Raw genomic sequence first — 24,784 nt, forward strand, 5'->3', positions numbered from 1 at the left:
CCACATAACTTTCTATTAATGGGCTTTGATACAACACTTTGGGAACATCTATCTTCTTTTGCAATTACCTTTTGAGGCTTTCCCTCCTTATGGAGGGTGTCAATGATGGTTTTTTTGCACAACTGTCAGGTCAGCAGTCTTTCCCATGATTGTGATTCCTACTGAACCAGACTGAGAGACCATTTAAAGGCTCAGGAACCCTTTGCAGGTGTTATGGCTTAATTAGCCGATTAGAGTGGGACACTTTGAGCTGAGAATATTGCACCTTTTCACAATATTCTCATTTTCTGAGATTGTAGATTTGGGGTTTTCATGAGCTGTAAGTCATAATCATCACAATTATGACAAATCATGGCTTGAACTATCTTGCTTTGCATGTAATGAGTCTATCTCATATATTAGTTTCACCTTTTAAGTTGCATTACTGAAATAAATGAACTTTTGCACGATATTCTAATTTTTTGAGTTTCACCTGTGTGTATATATATATATATATATATGTATACTGGCATGCGAATATGTACACAAGTTACCTGGTTTCTTTTCCACTATCTGATGGACTTTTTTGTGCCTAACTTTACATTCACTACTTTATTTTTGGTATCTGTATCTACTCTGAGGAAGTTCACCCGCTTTGTCTTGGGGATCCTTGCATTGTCACCAAGACACAAAGGGGTTGATTTACTAAAACTGGAGAGTGCAAAATCTGGTGCAGCTGTGTATGGCAGCCAATAAACTTCTAACTTCAGCTTGTTCACTTAAGATTGGCCAAAAAAACCTGGAAGCTGATCAGTTTCTATGTAGAGCTGCACCACATTTTACAATCTCCAGTTTTAGCAAGTCAACCCAAAGTGATGAAAAGTCCAAAATTTTATAGAGGTCATAAAAATAGGATAAAAGGGGACATTTTGGAAGGTGGACATGTGTTCCTTAGAGGGTGTTGGCCCAACTTTGGAGAAATGTTCTTTCACTTTTAGTTGTGTTTAATTGTTCTCTCTTACTGTTTCTGCAAAACAGACAAAAAGCAAACTGCAAAAGTGTGAACGGAGCCTTAGCCTTGTACAGATGTAAAGAAAAACATCCTACAGGGCATTTGAGGAGCATTGCCTGATGCAACATGCATGCCTATGCAATGTAACCAAAGCACTAATTCATGCTATAAGTGAATTAATGTGCGTAAGCCCTGGTTCACATCGATGCGGTGCGGAATTTGTAGCGTTTTCTGTGCAAATTCCGCATCAGAATCGCACCCCGTTCATGCGAACTGCTGTGGGTGTGTATGTTAAGTTAACAACACTCTGAAAGCAAAACGCGGTGCGATGTGCAGAATCGGATCGCATAGGTGTGAATACCCATGCAATCCGATTCTAGTGCAGACCCAAAAAAGGGTCCTGCAACTTTTTTTTGCAGGTGCGGTGCGATTAGAGCCATATAAAATGTTTGGCTCCAATTGCACCGCACAGAAATCGCATGTGATTTGCACAGGAATGTGGCTGCTCTATAATTCAACGCCAGTGTGAAATAGCCCTTAAGGCAAGGCCAGCACTGTGAGTGTCTGCTGGGATAAGTGATTCAAAATGAGCTGCATTTGTGTGTCACAATCATGCTACACAGAGGATGGATCATATAGCTGCTATCGTAGGTTAATAGGTAAATGAAAAAAGGTGTTCAAACCTCATTCAGATATAAAGTGACCATGTCAGTCTGCATTTCACTTCTCTGTATCAGCCTGTCCTGCAGCTGTAAAAAAAACAACAAAAACATATCTTATTATTCATATTATGTTAATATAAGAAGGTTAAAGTCTCCTCTCACTATTTGGTGATGATGTTGGGTTAGTATTTGTCCCTGTAGCTGGATCATAACTGAGGTGAATCCCAAACTTACATTTCAGCTTAATGAGCTCAGCCAAGTTAAAATGGACCTGTCCCCCTTAACAAAAATTTCCATCAGCCTGCAGCACTGCATGACCTTTGCACCTTAGGCTAAGTTCACACTAGCTTTGTAAGCTGGCATTTTACAGGCTTTTGAGGGGTGTTTTAACACTCCACAAATGCCTATGAAAATTATACACATGGCAGCACTTAGTGCTGTTCACACTGAAGCTTTAGCATCATGTCGCGGCAAAATTGGCGCCTCATCTCCAGTCAGGAGGAGTTGAAGCCTTTCAATGCCTCCCATTCAAGTCCATGGTGATGCTCCTCAAATGCCTGGCAGGCGTTTGCGGGGCATTGGTGGGGAATTTGAGAGGCATTTCATATGCATTTTCCAAGCGTTAAAACCGCACCACAAATGCCTATAATGAAGTAATGGTATTAACGCTTGGAAAACATGTCAAAATCGCGCATAGGGCGTTTGAAGAGTGTTAAAAACACTCCCCAAACACCTGTCTAACACCTGTCAAATGCTATAGGGGCAGTTGTAAAGAGCTAGAAATTAGGCAAGTGTGAACGAGCCCTAATGTTGCCAATGCATAGTATGACATTATTATCATCATTTACTTGAAAAAAAATATCTCCGAGATCTCATGGAAAAGGCTTTTATTCCCAGTAGGGTAATGTGGTAGATGAGTCGCATGACGACATTGGTGGCTGGCTTATTTCTTCTCCTCCAGTGAGCCACCAATGACATCATATGCCTCATCTTGTATATGCTGTGTACCTGAATTGTTTCTTATTTTTTAAAATGGCTGCACATATTTCTGAATAGTAGGGAATACAAAGTGCTGAGACTGAGGAAATCATGTAAGAAGGAAGCAGGCAAGTACTACTATTAATTTTAGTTAGTAGAATGTATTAAGATAGTCAAGTTTCTTACGTATTGGTGCGTTTTAACCACCATGAACAAAGAGTACCACCAACAATATAAAGACAAGGTTTAGCTCATACAGCTAAAGTTTTGGGTAAATTTCTTTGTTCTCATTTGTTTTTTTTGCTTTGCTCCTTTTTCGGTGGATAATGTCATGTCACTCATTGACTGACCTCATATCTCAAACAGATGAGATTTTTGTGTGGGGGCTCTTTGGCTGAAAGATTATTTTTTTCTCCTATCTCTGCCCTAGTCTTTCTTTATTCACTTGTTTGGATGCCATTATCCCACAGATCCTTCTTGTTTTATTAATTATACCTGATATTCTGCCCAGGCCTGAGTGGTCTTACATGACATAACAGGGTTACTTGTTTGATGACACCATAAAGATCTAATGTCTTGTCACTATGCTGGGTTTGGGTTTTTTTTTGCATATTTGTAACTCACGGGCTCATTTCCTTGGGGTTCAAATATTGTCCTTTGTACATCTGTGCTTTCACTGTACGATGCCTAGGCTAGCATTTTCACTGCACTCCAGATGCTTTTACTGATGTTATAATTAATACAAAGAAATAACTTTTTTGAACAGAGATTATTTTTGCAACAGTAAATAAAGTAGTGTTCCCCCCTGCGCTTAATATGTACCTAAAAAGATACTAAGCAGCTAGCACCTCAATCCTTTACCTATAGGTGAAAATGTCAAATAAACAATAGTATGATGCAATGCTATATATATATATACTATAAATAAACTCTAAATAAATAATAATAAATGAACCAATGATATGATCCTCACAGGATCTCTATTAGACGTGAAAACCAGTGAACAGATGTGAATCCACACAAGGTCCTATGCTTGGACCCAATAAGTGAACTAGTATTTATAAGTGATGAACAAAACGCATGTAATCAACCCAATCTCTGTCACGGGATGAATAACATACACCAATTGTGTACACAATGAATCCCAAATGTGGGATATGAATATGACAAAGTGCTGTAAAGTGTATACACCTGTCTGTGTATACAGTGAATCCCAAATGTGGGATATATTACAACTGCATGACAAAGTGCTCAAAGCAATACGCATGTAAAAAAACACAATCAATAAATCAATACGTGAAAAAATATATTAAAAAGGCCAATTAAAGTGCAAATATGCAACTAAGGTGCTTTACTGCTCCAGGACTTTCAACATGTGCAGTGTATGTGCACAACACATCGATAGATAATCCTTCACTGGCTGAAATGGCCTCTCACCTCAAGCCAGTGACCGCAAAGGGCCAATGCGCCTTTTGGATCATACCTGGATCCTTCCTGAATGTGCATGCCTTGCTATCAGATCTCCTGGGACATTATCCACAATGGCACCACACAGCAACACAGGTATCCTTTCCACTGGATAGGTAGGTAGGTACCCTCAAAAATGCCAACTTACTTTCATGTAGTTATATGGTAGCTATCAGTGTATTTCCTTGGCATGCAGGAGCTTCACTAAAATGCTGCCACCTCCTACAAGGTTCAGGCTGACTGGAGGTATATAGGAAAATTGTACAACCCAGTGGAAATACACAATGCATGGATAGACCATATAGATTCCATATAGACAGATTCTCAGATAAGAAATGACCCCAAGAACAGATGTAGTAATGCAGATATGCTAAGCAATGAGCCACCACCGTGCCCCACGTTATTATAATTTGTTTGTGCAGTGACTTGAAACACTCAAGTTTTTGATGTATGCTAATGAAATATTTGTTGGTAGACATCCTTACCTTCCTTACTGTACTTTTGATTGGAATGTATCCAGACAGCATCTTCACTTCTATAACAACCATATTAGTTCTTTCCCTGGTTCCAGTGTAGCTGTGAAAGTACAAAATAATAAAAAATAAAAAATACAGGACTAGAGTGAAATAATCTGTCATTGCCCTTTAATACTTTAGGATAATTTTCAGGTAACATGACCATTTTGAGTAGTTTCCAACAACAGCAACACCCATTAGTAAGCAGGTGCCACACTTTGCCTGCCTGACACACATTGAGTTAGCTATCAGCTATGTGATATGATAACCTGGAAGGGAACCATTTACTGAAAAATACCAGATTGATCTGTATACACTGGCTTTATTTTTATAGCCCCCCCCCCCAAGTGTTTTGGGGCCTGTGTTCAAGAATCTCACCACAAAGTCTCTGGGATCCCATCAGTACAAGAAGTGAGGCAAAATCTTTCCAACAGTAACACAGAAAAATATACATCTTCAATTGAATGAGTTAAAACTTTTAGGAATGTTTTATTTACTGTATTTATTGTACAATTCATTAGCAAATTATGGCCATGTTACCTTAAGGTACCCTAAGGTTTTAAATGGGTCCCCTGATGACTAATCGAAAACAGTAATAAAACTCACGCAGCACTGATATGAATCTCAAAATTTGTCACTGGATCCCCCAGCCACTCTCTGTTTGAATGTGTTGTCACCTTTAATGAAAAGCTGGTGTCCCTTCTGGTTGGAGGGACATTGTATCTCAGAACTGCCTGTGAGGTGAGCACAGAAAATCGAGTTTGAGAATGACTATAACTGAGAGAAAAGAAGACAGAGAGTTGGTTTCCTCTTACCTGTACAAATACACAGCCATTCCCTGTGGCTGACACCGTATAATCTCCAGTAACAGCCGGTAGCGATGCTCTCTGAAGGAGGAGGCGGTTGTTTTGGTCTACATGGAACTTCTCCAGAAATCCTGAGCTAGCACTGACAGTCAGAGTCATATCACCCTTATCACTAAATGTGAGCTCGGAATACTTGGCCAGAGCTTGGAGAGCCACAACTGTGTCCTACATGGAATAACAAAATGTATGTTTGTGAAGACCCTTATCTAATGAAGTAGCAGATTTCAGATTGTGTTCAGTTCCTGCAACTAACATATTGTTTCTAAAGGCAAGCCTTTTTAAGCATTGGGTGATAAAAAAAGGAAAGAATTTGGCCCTTTAGGTCAAAGTGAACTGCTGATACCTTCACAATGGTCCCTTAATATTGTATTCATCTGTTGGAGCACTAGAAATACCAGATTAACATTTAGGTATGAGGGCTCATTAGATCATCAACCTAAACACTGTCACGTGGGGTAGAAGAAAAGATAACCTGTAATGTTTCCCTAAATGGACAAAGTGACAGATTTTATTTATGATCCAAAAAAAACAACAACAAAAAATACAATAATCAACATATAGTATAAAAAATCTTCCACTAATCCTGACTTCACCATTAAATCTAATCTCCATTTTTCCCAGACTTTTTATTGTATACTCAGTTTCATGCCAAACAGTGGTGTTGCCAGACCAGTGCTGGGTTCTTCATATATTTCTATGAAAGATCCATTTTGATGAGTGTAGATGTGTTTACTTGGATATCAAGCCCCACCAGTACATTTTTAGGATGTCAGAAGTTTTGCTTATGCAGTTTAAATTTTTATCTTAGGTTTTAGGTGCATACAGTATTACAGGCTTTAGTATGCATAAGTTCTGATGCAAGAGGCTGCTCAAAGGAAACCTGTACCGAAGGAATATAGGCTGCCATTGATATTAATCTTTTCTTTAATCTCTTAATGCTCTATTCAATGCCAGGTGCAGAAGGGTATGAAGCAGTATGTGACTCAAACATGGGACAGCACTTGGTCTATCAGTACTGTGAGAGTGGATTCCATAGCATAATGGAAGCTACAACACCATGACTTATAGCTTATGTAGAGCTTCCCTTTAACTCCTGTCAACAGAAAGGAAGGTAGGTATATTTGTGGTCTGCTGAGGTCTACTTTAGCCAAGCAGGTGTACATTTCAAATCTAGCTCTAACCATGGCTTTACTGGGGTTGAACAGACAGGGCATCTGGGGTGCTGAGACTTATTTTCCTCCAGTCACTGAGACATTTAACAACCAGAGTTCAGCCATAATGGTATAATCATGTTTTTGCGGACTTGATCCTTAGTTAAAAAGGCAATGGGATATGTAATGCACTGGAATGCTATCAGTCACCTGTGTAGATGAGAAGCCTCCATAGGGGTTCTGCTGTTTGCTTAGCCAGTTCACAATCTGTGTAGCTTTGGCCAGGTCAGGTTTAGGTCCAGAGAGTAGAGCCAGGAGCACATAGGAAGTCATCTCTACCTCAGCAGATGGAGCTCTGTACCAGTATGAATCTTGAATGGGAGGAGGAGAATCCCGTTCCCAGTGGAGCTGTCCGTCTGTAAATACAAAGACACTACATAATTACACTATGATCTTGTCTTTTGCTATAGTACTTTACTATAGGTTTTGCAGGATCTCTGTGGTATTTGGATTGTCATCAGCCACAACATGAGAAGACACTGGAGCTTGCATTTAAGGGGAATTCCACCACAACAAAGTTAGAGTTGAGTTTGACATTTAATCCTAATTATTGCGGCAATTCTCCCCCTCCCCCCATATGGCTCAGTCCAAGGTTTTAGAGGGGGGTCTGAAAATAGACATTAGTTATTTCAAACCACAATTCACTGCCAAGTGCTAATCCTTTGTCAAACACAATATGGCCAAAATGAGTATTAATAAGAGATTGGCAGCCTCTTTGAGGCTATAACAGCCTTCACTCTTCTGCAAAGGCCTTCCATGATATTTTTAAGTGTAGACTAAAATGCACAATAGGGGCAATCTGTTGAGAATAGTGGGACGAACACAGGTTATGGAGAGTGCATGTGGGATTGTGTTCCTATTCAGCCAAAAGAGCATTGCTGAGGTCAGGTACTGAAGATGGACAAGAAATCCTGGCATTATATCAGTGTTGCAATCCCTCCAAAAGGTGTTCAGTAAGGCTGAGGTCAGGCCTCTGTGTAGGTCACTTGAGTTCGGGCTCTGTGTAGATCACTTGAGTTCCTCCACTAAAATCATTAAGCCATATCTTCAAGCATCTGGTTGTGTATACCGGGGCAAAGCCATGTTAGAAAAGAAAAGAGCGTTCCACAAACTGCCACAAGTTTGAAAGTGCACAGTTGTCTAAAATGTCTTTATACTGTATGGTTTAGTTTTGACAGTAATCATTACTGGAATTGCCTAAACTCCAATATTTGGAGAGATGTCCACAACGTTTTAACCATATAGTGTATAATAAATGTTTGGTTTCACTAATATCTATAGTGTTTTAAAATTTAATAAAACATACCTTTTACAACGTATAAACATCAATAATATATAATTGGCCAAAACCCCATTTTGTAATAGGTTTTCTACTTCCAGGGTAATTATCATTGTATCTGATCCTTTCCCCCTTTTAGTAATCAGCACACTCACAGTTTCAGCCCCAACAGAAGAGTGGTGTAAAGAAGGATTGCAATTGAATAAATGTAATGTTAAAAGAAAATTTAAAAATTGTTCAGTTAAAATATACGATGGGGTTGAAGGCAAATAGGCTGTGCACTGCAAGTTCACTTGAAGTGCACTTGGAAGTGCACTGCAAGTGCACTGAAAGAGCAGTTGCTCTAGATCTGAGAGGAACATGCAAGGAATATAAAAAAATAGCATTTTTGCTTGTACATGATTGGATGAAATAAATCAGCAGAGCTTCTCCTCATTTCAGAGCTGCCTCTTGGATCTAAATCTAAAACAAATGCACCTGCAGTGCACAGCCTATTTACCTTTAGTAAATCAACCCCAATGACTTCTGCCTGGAATCATTTTAGTAAATCTATTCCTCACCTCCTCGTACAGCTTTTTCTTCCAGTTTGTTTAATACAGCTGCCCTGAGCTCTGTCTCTCTGCACAATGTAAAGGTGTAGGCCAGCAGAGCCAAAGTGTATACACTGTTCACATCCACAGCAGCCTTCCGCAGACAGGACACTGCGTCTCTAACCAGAGGATCCTAGAAATAAATTGACTAGTATGAAATTTCAGTATTTGCTAAAATAACATTGGGAAGAGTAATCAAGAGGATAAAGATGCATGATGCCTCTGATGTGATCTACGTATATGACTAAAATCTGCAATTTTTTTAAATACATTTTAAGTAGAACTGCAGCCAAAATGTTTTTCTCAGTTTAGAAATAATGTCATCTGTGTCTCTTGTTGGAAAAAATTCTTATAATTGTCTGTGTCTGTGACACCCAAGGCATTGCTGTGAATTGAATTTTCTGTTTACCCTCCCTGGAATGTATTTTCTATACAATCCACTTGAGACGATAATGGTGGCATTTATTCTCTATTTGATTCTGGTTTAAAAAGGATGGGCAAGGTTTTCCAAAGAAGGATAAGAGATAGTTCAATTCACAACCCTGGTGGTCAAGGGAGCACAGAGTAAAGGGACATCCCAGCAACGGAGACACAGATACTAATAAAAAGCTGTAAGAGGTGCTAATTCTTCCCCTCTCTATACAAAACAAAAAAAAGGGATCTGGCTGAATACCACACAGGTAGAATCTTTGACCATCATCCAGGAACTGTTTGCTTTTGTTCGGGCTGCTGAAAATGATGATCTAGTGGTCGACAGGCAACCACCTGTCTCCTGGTAACCAGTAAAGCTGTGCAGCCCAACACCCTAGCAACTGACCAGTGAGACGTTGTCATTCAGTGGAGGTAGTGATACCAGCAGCTGGAGGTTTGGCAGGTGGGCAAACTGGCCAAATCTGTTTTTTTTTTGTTTACCCATTTGTTGAACTGTAAACAGCTTTGGTTGAACTCATGGCTGACCCAAATCTAAAGCTCAAACCTAATTTCCGTTAAATAGTTAACAACCACCTAAAAAACGCCTAATTTGTCATTACGTATAGTTGATCCTATTCTTATCCCACTAGTGGACATATCTGATTTCTTTCTTGGGCACAAATTGATAACATAAAAAAACATGGAAGGGAGCTGCTACAGGCCCAGTTGTCTACCCGTGCTCAGGGGTGATGTTATGTGACGGGGATGGAACACCAGTGGCCAACTGTATACACATTCTAACAGCACCTACCATTAAGCAATTGATTGAAAAACAGTTGTTATGCTTGGAAGAAACATTGCAAGATCACTTTTTCTCTTGGTTAGGTACAACATATACAGGTATGTAACAATATTTTTGCTGATGATCACTTACCTCCAGAGATGCACCAGCCTCTATTAGAGCCATTGTCACATAAGCAGAAAGGGAGACATCATCTTTCACTCCTCCCTGTAATGAAGATCAATGGTTATGTCTAACATGTACAGACTAAAACTTTGCTGAACCAGCTTAATTAAAAGAACATATTATGGAATTGTAAAAGTATTTGCAGCTTTTGACGTAAAATTTTAAAAATTTTGTCAGATACATCAGGTACATTAACCCCCCTGATCCGGGCTTGGCCATACTAAACTTGGGAATAGACAAATTCCCCTTCTCTTATTGCAAGATTGTAGCAAACCTGTTGCTATCTGTTAATTTAACCATTACCAGACACTGGAAAAAGGAATTAACCCCCAATCTGTCAGAGGCTGTTTATACCACTCAACAACACTATTCTTATGAACGTTTGTTAGCTATCCAAAATGACACGTTACCTGCATTTGAAAAAAACTGAAAACCTTGGCTCATATGGTATAAAACTTGGTGATACTGAAATTTTACATGGGATTCAGGTCTCCTATACGTACACAAATGTACTATGCTGCCATTCTAGGTCATACTTTGTATGTGAATACCCCTGTATTTGCTCCCTTCTTTCTTTATCTTCTCCCCTCCTTCTGACGTGCTGGAGAACTTGTACTGATCATTTGACTCTGATTTCTGTAGGACCACCTGTATAATGTTTATGTTTTTTATGTTCCATGACCATTATTCTGTCCAACATGTTTACTAGTGGTTTATGTCATATCATACAACAATGACTACATCCGCATGTTATGTATGTAATTTGAAAAATTTTCAATAAAAATCTAACGTTAAAAAAAAAGAAAGCACTGACACTGTAATAATGACACTGGGCAGGAAGGGGATAACATCTGGGGTGATCAAAGGGTTAACTGTGTGCTGTGTTTTACAACATGTGCTGTGTGTGTTTTACTTTGAAAACATGCTGCTGTGTATTTCTCTGCTGTGTAAATACAGAGAAATACACAGCAGCATGTTCTTGCTGGCAAGAGAGAGACCTGTGTTGTGTACACACAGGTCTCTTCCCTGTCAGTGTTCCTTGGCAATCGCCAGGTGCCAGCGGAAAATTTCCGGCTGGGACCCAGTGATTGACATCCGTAGCCGCCAATGGCGAAGCGGGTAGTGCGATGCGCACGCGTGCCCCCTACCCGGAAATGCAAATCATGTATATATACACGTGGCTTTGCACAGCCCTGCCGCCCTGTGGCAGTATTTGTGCTATAGGGCAAAGAGCAACTGGTTAAAAACACTGCAAGCACAGAAAAATACATTATGATTCTGCCAGAAATCCGGTGAACTCCTAACTTCCTCTAGTGAGCTGACAACACTTCTTCTGCTGCACTAAAATCCAAAGCAATGTTATCAGCCCTGTTGTGCTACACAGCATCTCCCCTCTTCTAATTTCCATTAGATAGGGGGATATGCTCTGTAGTCTAGCATAGGTAAACTAAGCAGGGCTGATAACACTGCCTGGGATTTCAGTGCAACAAAGGCAGAGTTCTCAGCTCGCTAGAGGAATTTTGGTGCGCAGTCGATTTCTGGCAGGGTCATCTGATATTTTTTGTGAACGTGCATTGTTTTTAAAGAAACAAAACAGTGGAAAATGTGCATACATTGCAGCATGTTTGTTTTTTTTTTAATTTTGCCTAGACATACAGTTTAATAAAGAAATTGTTACGTCTTCAGGGGTGAAGGTGTTGTTGGTGCTGTGGGGAGCTGATTGTATAGTTATTGGAGTAGGAAGTGGTTATAATTTATATAATAAAGAAACTGTACAAACTGTTAAACTTATACAAAAAAGTTTTCTTGCTCAAGAACTGGAAACTGCTGATAAGGAGTGTGATTGTAGAAAATGCTAGAGAGTCTTTCAAGAGTACGTCCAGAAATGATGGTCCAAGCAAACAAAACATCAAAATTTGGACATTCATGAATGTGAACATAGAAGGTACTATGCCTTTATACTATAACCATGTCTATGGTAAACATTGTATCACAATTTACATATGTCATTTTGTAAGAATGATATTAAAAATCACCTGCATAGCAGTATTTAGCAGTCTCCCTACATTGCGGAAGCAGCCAGTCTTTTTACGAATATTCTGTAGCCAAGTAAACGATTGCTTTAAGTGACTTTCATCTATAAATATGTAAGGCCGCCCTTTGCTAAAGGACTTCACTACGAATGCAGATAACCTGTAGGATAGAGGAACAAACGTATTTAGTAGACTGTTTATTAATATCCTCAACCAATAATCACATTATACTTCCTCAAAGACAATTATGTAAAACTGAGCAACTGGTGACCTGTGGATCATAGGATACCTAAGCATTGGCAGTAAAACCAGAGCCAATGATCATCCATCGACAAGTGTGGCGTACACATGGGGTTCCATTGCAGGAGCCATCATCAGCAGCTCTGCAGTGAACGATCTATTGTTGTCATATCTCCTCTTAACATACTGTACATATTTTTTTTACTTTTGGTCTCTTTACACTTGCATTCAGAGGGCGGTAAAAAACAAAAACAAAAACACATGGCTGGGTGACGTTTTAACCACCCCCCAAGGGTTCAAACTTTTGTTTTATTGCTGTCTGCGCCCCCCACTGGAGCTTACACTTTGTTACAAACAAAAAAGAAAGTACTTGACTGGAGTGTCCCTTTAAACACTGGTCTGTTATAACAACAAATGTAATTTATTAGACTGAAATTCTGCTTTAAGATAAATTGTAAAGAATTTGACAACTTTTGATGTTTCAAAGTATTGTTTGTATTCATCTTTTTAACTAAAAGTGAACCCAAAAATGGAAAGGAAAAAGGATACACAATATAGAGTATCAAGTGGAAAATTGAGGGTTACACTTCCAATTAAATAGTACATGAGTCGAGCTTCCAACATATCAGTTGATTGGGGCAGAGGTTAGCTAACTTACCTATTACACACCTCAAAACATCAGCCCCAAGCTGGTGGATCCTTAGGACGGTATCAAAAATGGGGGGCTAGCCTCTATACCAGGAGTTTCCAAACTCTTTAAACAAAGAGCCAGCTTACTGTCTTCTAGACTTTAGCGGGGTTGGACTGTGGCCACTGGGAGCAAATAATGCCTCAGGGTTGGTGGTCAGTAGGAGTAAAAAAATTACACAGCACCACTATGGTTAGGAAGAGAAGGAATAGTGCCCCATCATTGGTGTCATTGGTGTTAGTGGGGAGAATAGTGCATCAATGTTGGTTTCAGTGGAAGGAATAATGCCCCCATCATTGGTGTTAGTGGGAGGAATAGTGTCCCATCAGTGGTGTCAGAGGAAAAATGTATGCTCCATCATTGGTGTCGGAGGGCGGTATAATAGCCCATTGTTGGAGGCAGTGGGAGGAAGAGTGTCTCATATCAGTGAAAAGAATAGTGTCCCAGGATCTGGATAACGGCAAGCAAAGGGCCGCAGTTTGGAGACCACTGCTCTATACTTTAAGCTAATTCAGGCTGGTATCTCTAGTTAGGAGGGGACATAGTGTACAAGTTTGTTTTGCTTTTGAAAAAAAGGCAGATATGAACCCTGAAAACAAGACCATGGGAGCAGATTGCACAAACTATTTGTAGACTTTAAGAAATATGCTATTTTTTACTGAATGATGACCATTTCTAAAAAAAAATGGCCATTGTTTATGATACATAGTTTTGCAAATTAAACATTGCTAGTTAGGATTTGGATCAATTTTATGAGCTTTATTGTCTGTCAAAATAATATAAATCATGGCACTCACCATGTGTTACCCTCAGGGTCACCCTTTCCAAAGGCACTGTATGAACCATCATCACGCTTGTATGTTAGCTGTCGCTAATATCCTAAAGAAAATACATACAAATTGTAAATATTGTAAAACATTTTACAAGAAACGTATGCAATATGTAATCTGTGTAACCAGCACTAGACAAAATAGTAAGTGCTCTAGTATCAAGAGTCTGCAAATTTTACTTATTTGTAGATTCCAAATTAGTCATTAGGTGGCCAGGCCTATAAAACATTATACCTTATGTGACAGTATGGTGCCCTATCATGATAAAACAAACAAACAAAAAAAGTTTTGCCACCCAGGGTTCTCTCTCAGGCAGGTTGAGGGGCTCCAGGGTGCTTACGTCATATCAAGGAAACTGGACTTTCAGTTTCCTTGAAGATTGATAAAACTCGATTTGGGTCTTGAAGTCCAGAGGCTTCGAGTAGACTTAGGAGGGATGAAGTCTCCAATCCTGTGTCCAGGTTTTGCCAGCAATCAGCACACTGATTGGGCAAGTGTGAACAGGATTTTTGTGAGAAAGGTGACTGTAGTTCATGGCTCCACCTTGGGGGAGAGAAGAGTCTCTGCCTAGAAGTAGGGGAGTAGGCTAGTGCAGAGGGTTGCTGCAAGGTATACAGAAGTGAATATGTGTACAAGAGTGTATTTGAGAATTGTCGACAGGAGAGACAGATATGGGCCTGAAGCACCTGAGACCAGAGAAAGCCAGGAGGCTGGTATGAAGAATTTGTTTTGCTGAGAAATGCTGAAATCCCCTGCAACAGTAACATTTTGTGCAGTTGCATTATGCAAGGGCATTCGCTTTGTAAATTATCTGAAGCTTCACTTTGCAAAGAATACCTAAACAGATGCAAGAAAAATAAGAAACAAAGCATCAGCAAATCAACCCAAAAATGTTAAAGATGTTCCCAACACACTGGTGGCATTTATCAAAGGGTTTTAGATTTACCCAATTTCAATGCAGGTTGTGGTTTCCCCAAGAATACATACCATGCTTTCCCATTTTAATGATCTGAGCTTTTAAAGGTTAAAATAAGAAACATGAGGAAATATCCCTACTGAGTTATCATAGTTATCTCTCATCTATTTGGCCTATGCAGGCTATACTAAAAATTTAGAAAGAATTTTGTTATCTTTATTTCTTTGGCATAGTAGCGGGGTGACTGGGCAAGGAAGCCAAAAATTAAAAGAATAGAATTTTATTTTGTATTCAAAATTTTTGTTTCTTGTGTCTTAATTGATTGGAGGTGTCTTTTTTTACATATCTCTGTAACTATGATCAGCTATTTAGAGCACTGGCAGAAATCATGTGGCCAAATGCTAGGTTTTTGGTTACATGAGATGTAGGGGAGCTCAATGAATGAAAAGGTAAATATTTCCAGTCCATTATTATTTATTTATACATCTCAGAAAGATAGTTTAAGCAGAGCTCCATCCAAAAGGGCAATTTTCACTTTAAGGCCTGCTCCCTTGCTCCTGGTAAAGAAATGGGAGCTTTTGGGGAGCAGGTACCCACTCCCACTTCCGCTCCTACTACCTAGGTGATCGGAAGCCGAAGTTCTCCTCCCCCCTTCCGTCCCCGCAGTCTTCTGGGACATGTGACAGGTTCCAGAAGACTGCCTGACCATTCACAATGTGCAGTGCTACTCGCACATGCGGCTGGGATGCCACAAGCTGTCAAAGCCAGGTGCCTACAGTTAAGATTCCGGCGCCTGGGACAGGACACTGCTGGAAAGAATGTCTGGGGTGAGCACATCACTAGCTCGTGGGACAGGTGAGTGACTGTTGTTAAAAGTCAACAGCTACAGTTTTTGTAGCTGCTGACTTTTACATTTTTTTACAGGAGGCTAGAAAACTGCTTTTATGCAAACATTTGAGTATATGTTCACCTTAAAAGTTTGCCCTCATTCCTCTCACTTACATTATCTGACACACTGGCAGGATCTGAAAAAGCAGGCTGCCATTAAGAAGTACATGCAAGACAGCATTAGGAGCATGTCACACATTTGCTGCAAGTCAAAATGCCACCAAAAACACTAAAGAATATCCATGCTGGGAGAATCAGCATAATCTAGGTCGAAGCCTAGTTCATACAGATGGTGCAACCACATCCAAGAATGGAAATGTCATAGTAGGCAGAAAATCACCTTGTGTTTCCTATGGTACTGTAAAAGAAATTGTATATTCTGCGTATAACTGTATTCTATTTTGTATGCTTTGCCTATATACTGCCCACTGCACTCATTGTGCACAAAGCAATAACTATGTTTACATGTTTGCCTTTCAAGTCCTGATTAGAAAGTAGCCTGCCTATGTTACACCTCTTGTTACTATAAAAGTACAATTGTAATATTAATGTGATAGCTACATAATCATGTATAAAAAACTTCAATTGGGCGAATAAACAGAACAGTTATTTGGAAAGATGCTTAGTGTATCTTTTTGTGTCTGTTCCCCACTGCAGTAGTTATTATTCATTTGGAACCAATAATCAATATGGGGAAAGGAGTTGTTTATCCAAAAATTTGTTTGTCATTTCAGAAAGTCTCACCACTTTCAAGAAATTTGATGGCTTTGCTCTTAATCTCAGCGGTAAGCTGATGGGTCTTTTCCAGATACTGTAGAATGAAGATATTGGGGGCAAAGAGGACCATGTTCTGCTCTCCACACCCAAATGGCATGGCTAGAAGACGGTCTAGGTTCTGCAATGCGGTGCCCATTATATCTCCTGTAAGGATAAAACAAAATCAAAATGTAGAAATAAATACTGAAAAAACATAAATATGAATATCATGTTCTTTTTATAACTCTTACATTCTCAGTCTTACGTTTTCAATGAAGCATAGCGCACTGAGGCAAAGTAAGAAATTACATTTCAGTTTAAATGTGACTTTTAAATTACCATTTCTTGGCATGAAAATGTATTTTCTGCAGCTACATTTATTCACGATTTTTTGTTTTGTAACATCTTTTTTGATCAGCTGAAAATTGTACAATACTGCAACAGATTTCAGGTATAACACTTCAAAAATATTCAGTCTGTTGATGAGTAAAGTTGTATAGCAGAATCTTACCCAACACAGTCACATACGCTCTTTCAGAGTCTTTCAGGATGTTCTTGGGAAACTGTAGAGAGACCTCTTCTGTCTTAGTATTATCTAGAATAGCAACATGACACTTAATAAAGTTGTACTACATTAAAGCGTCTCTGTCACTATGTTAATGAGATTTAAAAAGAGTCATCCATTTAACTCATGTCCAACTGAAAAAAGTAAAACTAGCCATAAAAGGTTTGAATTTTGGCTGCTTCGTGCTGAATCATCCAAAATTCGAGCCTTGAGTGGCTCTGTCAACACCACCCAGCTTGACAAAATTTGATTTTAACATTGCATGCACAGTTCACTTGAGCGAGCGGGAGAGAAGTTGGAACAAAACGTAGATTAACCACCTGTTTTTACAGCCTCCCATGTGAATGAAGCCCTACAGAATGGCTCTTTGATATTTTTTAACATTGCAACAGGAGTGTTCTAAATTTCAAACCAAATAGGTGTATGCACAATGAATTCTTTGAGACACATGAAACAGCAGCCCAAAATATTTTAGTTACAACAACAAAAGAAATATGTTATTTATATAGTAAAACTTCAAACTGCTGCAATTGCCTCACTAAAGAAAGTATAAATATCCTATAAACTCATCAGAAGTGTCCCCTGGGGTCATATACCATGAACTGAGATGATAAAAAAAGGAGTAGAAAGCATGAGATCTCTCCAAAATTAGGCCAATGCTCTCTTGGAGCTGTACCCATAACTAGTGTTGGCATTGGAAGTTTTCTTCTCTGTCGATGATTGGTGGCAATTTTAGATTTGCCTTTACTTTCACTCTGGTGAAAATGATCACCAAGACAAATAGAGCAAGTGAACCCCCCCAGCAGGGACACTTACTGCAATAAAAACCTGACTCCCCATTCAAAGCTAAAAGAAAACCTCTTTTGGCTTTATATACAATTGTAATCCTTCAAGAATACTGTGGTTTGCTTATACCTAAATGGTGGAAAAGGTGAATACTTATCATAAACTTTTTTTTTTACAGACTTTACAGTACAGACAACCTCAATCCAACTGCAGTAGTTACAAAATTTGTAAATGTCTGGGTGCTTGGTAGCCCAAGGTAAGTGTGAGCTCCCAAAAAAGGAGGAACAGAATTCATAGGTAAGTTTTATTATAAGTAGCTGTTAAAAGGAAATGTATTTGTTAATAGATCACAACTAGGTTAATTTAGAAGGTTACAAGCAAGCTCAGGATACAATTGGTGTCCATTTTCCATAATTGTCTTCTCACCTTCTCCTTCCTGGATGCAGAGCAGAGAGCTGTGTGATTTCTCCACCAGGACTCCTCCAGGCTGTCAGTAGAAATAAGACACAATTTAAGGACACATGGCGATAGCATTACAAGTGCACATGCTGAGCAGAAAGAGTGCAAGTTCACCTTGTATTTCAATGTTACATTTTCTATTGTTTTTTGGGTGCATTTAAAATATATTGGAATATAGGTACAACACATGTCAGTTATTCAATCCTAAACCAAGAATGAAATCTAACAAGCTATCCCCTACTTTTACAGTTCTTTTGTCCCTCAAGACCACTTGTAATAGACACAGGTTTCCTTGTACTGTGTATCCAGGTTTACTGTAGAGTAACCTTGTATGTACAAGTGTAACACCCTGCTGTAATGCAAGTTGCAAGATGTTAAGAGAAACACAAGATGACAGTGTCCTGCAGTTCAGTGGCCTTATGGACCTTGTAGGCTGAACAACAGGACTTTGTTAGGGAGCAGTGTATCAGGGGACTAGATTTCCCAGAAGAAATGTGGCGGGGGCATTTATATACAAAATCACGTGAGACTGGACAGGAAGTGAGTGGTGGAAGAGCTGGAGAGCAGGAGTGAAGAGAGGGGTGTGCCAAATTCTGAAGTACCGGACCAGGCAACAGAGCTAGAGAGGACAGAGACAAGGAGGAGTCGCTGACCACCATCCCTGCCACCTTGTTCAGCAAGACATTCTGCCAGCAGGAGATCTGGAGTGCAGTGCCTGGATGGAAAGCTGCAAGTGGGACCAGAGAACCTGTGGGGGCCAACATCTACAGAGAGTGAGAGAGACTATCAGGACCTGAGTAATGCCACAGATTGGGTGAGAGAGTTCCATACACCAGCCAAACAAGTGACCATTGACATTCCTTTCAAATCTGCCACTTTCCTGCGCACAGTTGCAAACATTGCACATAGTTAAAATTTTCACATTTCCTGTCACTATTACTTAATGTTTCTTGCACACAATTAGTTTTACCTCTTCAGAGACTACAAAACACTTATCTCTCTCTCTGCTCTTTTCCATTACTACAATTTCCTTTGCTATTTTCTCTTTCCCTGTTGTCTTCAGCAAAGTCACAGGAGCGGGAATGAAACATAGCTGCTTCGTTCCCATTCCTGTCCCCTCATTGGAGTCCATGACCTCTAGAGCAGTGGTGGTCAACTTTCTTGATATGGGGGGCCTCAAGTGTGGCCCCTGACATCACCAAAGAGCCACACAAATAATTCAGTGAATATTCATTAACAGAACTAGCAGACACACAAGAGGATGTAGTCAAAGAATATGGGCATGATACAAGGGATGGCCAGTGACTGTGTACATAATACAGGAGATGATCAGAGATTGAAAACATGATGCTGATGCAAGAGATGGTCAGAGACATGCTGCAGAAGACTGTCCAAGACTGTGGACATGATAAAGGAGTCATTGGAGGCTATGGACATGCTTCATAGACTGGAGACATATTACATGAGGCTGCTAGAAATCACTACTATAACAGGGTGTAGTACCTTCCTAGGTAGCTAGGGGAAACTAGAGTCTAATTTTCAGCTAAAAGGGCTGAGTAGCAGCTCAGGTGTAATAGTCAGAGGACTAATTTTTCAGTCAGGAGCTGAGAGGCTCTGCAGAACAGCTCTCTGGGATTTCCCCCTCCACTAGAGCTTTGGAGAAAGTTCTAGAAGCAATGGGAGAGAGGAGTAGGAGTTGCTGGTCTGAATTCTCAGGGGATCTTGACCAACCCCTAACAGGATGCTTGGTTTGGGGCCAGGATAGCCCTTAAGAGTGACTAAGCACACTCACTGACAGAGGAGAGGAGGAGGGAGAGTTCAGGTGGATGAGGAAGTGAGACTGCAGAGCAGGAGCCTGGGAGGGGGCCCAAAAGAGAAGGGGATCACTTACAGGCAGAGGAGCTTGGAAGGAGGACAGCTTGGGACTTCAATCACCCCAAGAGAGAGGACCATCTATACAGCAGGGAAGGAGCGGCCCAGCAGAAGGCCTGAGACCAGCCACCGACCCAAAAGCTCATAGGAGAAGGACTGAGTGAGTAGACCTGCACCCCCTGGGCTGGTAAAAGGAAGGAGCACTCTGGTGGGAAACTGGATTAGCTTACTTCCCAGGACTATGTTACATTTAAAGTGACGGGCACTGGATCCCCTGCTCAAAGATTCACACAGAACATCTGGACAAGGATTATCTAGGGTCTGGGGTGGTACTACAGGAGATCCTGGCTATATCTCCAGAAGAGAAATTGTGCTGCAAAAGACTTGTACATAGTTCAGAAATAATGTCCTCTGTTGCCATACCCTTGGGTATCCCGCACACCCCTTACCCCATCCAAGTTCTAATCCCCCTAATAAAATCCAAAAAACAAGCTCAAGGACTAGTTACTGTCTCCTTGATGCAAGTCTGTGTGGAAAATGCGTGTTGCTGTGCAGGACTATAGGGGAACCCAAATCTCTAGCGACTCCTAAGGGGGTAGCACTACAAGGGCAATAGGGAAAAATAGATTAGTGTCTGCAAGGATCCAGAGGGTTGTACAAAAAGTGCCAAGGTTGGACATCAGGGATCTAGAAAGATTGCATGTCCAGGAAGTGAAGAATGTGGGCCACCCCACATGCAATAAACAACAAAAAGATCATAAACACCAAGAGTAAACAGTTATATCAAACACAGTCAGAGCATACACAGCCAAGGCACAGTTGTACACAAAGAATGCACAGACACAGCACATATGGATCCCACAAAGCACACAATTCAAAGCACATATAGGCATGAAAAAAAGTATCTACAGACAGAGCATACACAGTCAGAGCACACACAGAAAATGGATAATAGGAACACCCAAATCACAGCACACACAGTCAAAGCACGCAGAGCATATGAAGAATAACCACACACTAGCAGCATGATAATCCATAAAGTCTGATAGTTTTACATTAGAACAGCTACTGTACATATTTTGTTTCTACTTTGAATGTTTGCTTTCCAAACGTGAATTTTGAATAACCTAAACTAGCAATGCTGAACATGTCCCTGGAATTTAGAGCTGTTTCTCCATACTGACCTGTACAAGTAAGGGCTTCACAATGGTGTCAGTTGCTCCTTGTTTGGGTACAGTTGGTATCTCATTTTGGCACAACGTTTTAGTGTTCACAGCCTTAGTCTGTACTGTGATATTTACTTCTCCTGGAAAAAGATGAAGCCACCATTACATATAACTATAGACGGTAAAGGTTTACTCACTTTAAAATGTAAGGAAACAACTGGGTGGATCCTGTGGACAGCTATAAAGTGTTCACTTGAAAAAAAACATTAGAATTTGTTTCATGCTCAGAGGTAGAATGTGTGAGTAGATAAAGGTGAAAGAAAAAGAAAAATAGAAACTTTGTATAATGATTAAAGTGTGTCATTTACAGTATACTCATGGTTTGCTAATGAACATGTTGACCAGTTATCAACAATACCAGCAAAACAATAAATGTGTAATTCTGGGTTCAAAAATCACTTCTCACCCAGTTTGGTGGCTTTTAGGTTCCAGTAGAAGGTGTTGCTTTCATCAGCACACAGGCACCTGCTGTAGGTACAGTCTGTGCAAGGTGTCTGCTCTAACTCCTCAGTGGGCCCCAGCTCGACTTTAATCTGTTAAAACAAGGATGGTTAAAGTTGAAGGTCTTAACCTTAAAGTCACATTAGGCCACATCCACAAGATTGATCTGTGATTAGAGTAAAGGCAGACAATCTCATTTATCTACAGGCTTAAGACAGGGTCTGTATCAAAATCTACTGAACATAAGCTCCAGGACTTCTCCCAAGCTTCTCCCATCCTATGGAACTCCCTACCCCAATCTGTCCGACTATCTCCTAATCTATCCACCCTTAGACGATCCCTGAACACCGTTCTCTTTAAAGAAGCCTATCCTGCTTCTAACTAGTAAACTGCCTTTTATTTCCTCCATCAGCTCATCCCCCATAGCTATTTCCTTTTGTATCACTTGACTCTTCCTCCAAGATTGTAAGCTCTAATGAGCAGGGCCTTCTGTTTCCTCTTGTACCAAATTGTATTGTAACTGTTATGTCTACCTTCATTTTGTAAAGTGCTGCACAAACTGTTGGCGCTATATAAATCCTGTATAATAATAATAATAATAACTACAAATATATGTTGCGCTCCTAAATACTTCTCAATAAATAATAATTAAATTATTACCATTAAATTAATTCAAATTATGATACAAATAACTAATAAAAATGTATACATACCAAATAATATTTAAATAGATAATTTCAACTAATCAATCTCCTCCAAAAAAATATCAAAATAATTCCACATGAAATACTCCTCTAAAAAAATATTTTACCAAGTGCTCATAAATCATCTATTAGTGACATAATGTACTTACTAATACCCTCAATTTCATTTATATGCATAATACCCTCCTTTTCTACTCTGTACAAGTCAACATGAATGAAAACGCAATGCACCTCAATGCAAATTTCCTTGAGCAACTGAAAGGCACACAAAAGCAACTCAAAGCATCTTGTAAGCATCTTAGAAGTTTCTGAACACACACTGCATTTGATATACTATTGAGCTTGAAGTCCATCTACACAAGCCCTAATGGTAGCCATAAGCATTAGGAGATGGCTAATGGTCTAGGCATAAACAAGCTTGATTTAGTTCATGTTTATGGTACAGAGCTCGAGGCAGAAGGTGCATTCAAGCATCTTTGGAACCAGCCTGTCTAGACAGTGGTGACGGAATGCGCCCATAGACCTTATATGGTTGCCCAATTAATTGGATGGATTGGGTTGCAATCAAGTAAGGTCTACAGCCATCTGTCAGAAAGTTAGTTTGCGCTTGACTGGATATTCAGATGATTTGTTTATTACCTTGATGCACTGTTTGAGATAGTTAAACACAGAGGCTTTAAGGATGAAAGTTTCTCCTCTCACTACAGAGTATGGGAGGGTGAGATCTACAAAGTATGGCTGGAAGACCCGAAGAGCAGTAGGAGAAGACAGTCCAAATCCACTCTGACCCAAACATACGGCCCCGGCATTCCAGTCTGTGATGGTGTCTGGAGCCTTTTGATGGAGGTCAGCTTTGCCAGAGTCTCTGGACAAGACAAAACAGAGGAGAAACAAGAACAAATAGTCATACAAATAAAACAAACCAAGTTGGATAAAAAGTGAAGCAGCTGTATACAGTAGCCAGTCGGTTTCTGTCTTTAATTCATGGGGAGAATGAAGTAAAGAAAGTAATTGTTTGACAAGGACACCTTTTTATCCAGTTTTCTTATCCTACATCTTATCTCCATAACCTCCCAAATAGAATTTATGCATAACTGTAAGATGTAGAAATGTGAAGCATATAACAACCAAAATCCACACTTCCTGTCTTCCATTTATCATAAGCAAGTATAACAAATAATATAAGTAGTGGTAAAAACAAAAATAATCAGCAACCTGTGGTTTTAATAGTTGTTAATGTGAGCAACAATAAAGAGATAAACCCCCCAAAAAAATGTAATAAATTGCCACTTATCAGTCCCTGTGGTGACTGCATTTGTTTTCCCTTTTTCCCCAAACTTCCTAAACTTTTTTCCATTCATTTTCAGCCGATAAAGAAACAATGTTGTCACCCTATGCTCCTCTCCTGATCCTGAGAACATGCACCTCTTGCTCTCCTCATTACTATTACATATTTTACAGAACTATAACAGAAGTGAACTGGGAAGGCTAATAACATTGTGTGAGATATAAGTTCAGTGCACAGGAAGTTATAATGACAGTGGAATTCTGTCAAGGTCAGTAGGTATTTTTCTGGACTTGCAGAAAATGTTCTTAGCCTGCAACAAGAAAATGAACACCACCAAATTAAAGAACTAGTAAGTTTCAATATAGTACAGTTGTGTTTTAGGGTTTAAAAAGTAGTAGGCCAAATCTTTTTTGCACAGGAGTGAATTTATGTTTGCCCTCCTGTTACCCAGAGACAGCTTATGGCGGCCTGTGGCCAATAATCAGCTGATGTTGCAGAGCTGTTCCAGGCTCAGGAAGGACCATATTGTCAGGATTCAGCCAGCTACCCACACACACAGCACACAGCAGAGAGCCAAAGCCAGCTGCTCCCGTTCCCTCTTCTGTCCAGTGGTCCAGTGAGTGCTGGAGGGGCAGAGCAGAGAGCCATGTCTGATAGTTATGGCTCTTTGCTCTGAGCAGACCAAGAACTAAGGGATCAGCGGTCATGTAAGCCAACGTGGGACAGCTGCAACATCACACAAATGCGGCAGCATTAAGGTACAGTATGTGTGGTTTTTTTTTATGTACCGCAAACTTCTCCTTTAAATCTGAACTCCAGGTAATGTATATCTTCATTGCATAGTTACATAGGCCCAGTTCAGAGTCAGGATTACTACAGCAAACACTGCTATCTTCCAAGTGCCCCACTGCATACTGACCACAAGCGATCACTCTGCAACACTGTCATTTACAGAACAACTAGTTCTCTGATTGGATGAAGTGGAGAGGAGGAGGGACATCACAACCTCCATCTCATTCAAACAGAGAATGCCTAGTATTCACTGGAAATATACAAGGTGTTTTGTAAATGGCGGCAGTGTGAAGCAATCAACCTCTTGTGATCATTGAACAGTTGGGCAGCTGCTCAGCACAAGGCCTGGAAGATGGTGGAAAT

The 24,784-nt window shown here is 40.0% G+C and overlaps 1 protein-coding gene across 1 annotated transcript in view; it reads right to left on the reverse strand.

The window, feature by feature from the left end:
• Positions 1–24,784, reverse strand: part of LOC149449762 (alpha-2-macroglobulin-like protein 1) — a 135,000-nt gene that overhangs the window by 15,416 nt on the left and 94,800 nt on the right. Inside the window, exons 19-33 of the mRNA XM_089692750.1 lie at positions 22,981–23,206; positions 21,603–21,729; positions 21,155–21,276; positions 18,066–18,126; positions 16,800–16,883; positions 16,277–16,453; positions 13,696–13,777; positions 11,974–12,130; positions 9,905–9,979; positions 8,530–8,692; positions 6,841–7,046; positions 5,429–5,644; positions 5,220–5,347; positions 4,584–4,674; positions 1,675–1,740 (exon numbers count right to left, since the gene is read on the reverse strand). Coding sequence (XP_089548876.1) covers positions 13,770–13,777; positions 16,277–16,453; positions 16,800–16,883; positions 18,066–18,126; positions 21,155–21,276; positions 21,603–21,729; positions 22,981–23,206 — 805 coding nt within the window. The 3' untranslated portion in view covers positions 1,675–1,740; positions 4,584–4,674; positions 5,220–5,347; ... (4 more) ...; positions 11,974–12,130; positions 13,696–13,769. The remainder of the gene's footprint in view (positions 1–1,674; positions 1,741–4,583; positions 4,675–5,219; positions 5,348–5,428; positions 5,645–6,840; positions 7,047–8,529; positions 8,693–9,904; positions 9,980–11,973; positions 12,131–13,695; positions 13,778–16,276; positions 16,454–16,799; positions 16,884–18,065; positions 18,127–21,154; positions 21,277–21,602; positions 21,730–22,980; positions 23,207–24,784) is intronic.

This window comes from Staurois parvus, unplaced genomic scaffold, assembly GCF_062004578.1.
Source record: "Staurois parvus isolate SC_StPar_1 unplaced genomic scaffold, SC_StPar_1.0 ptg000604l, whole genome shotgun sequence".
Classification (NCBI taxonomy): Eukaryota; Metazoa; Chordata; class Amphibia; order Anura; family Ranidae; genus Staurois; species Staurois parvus.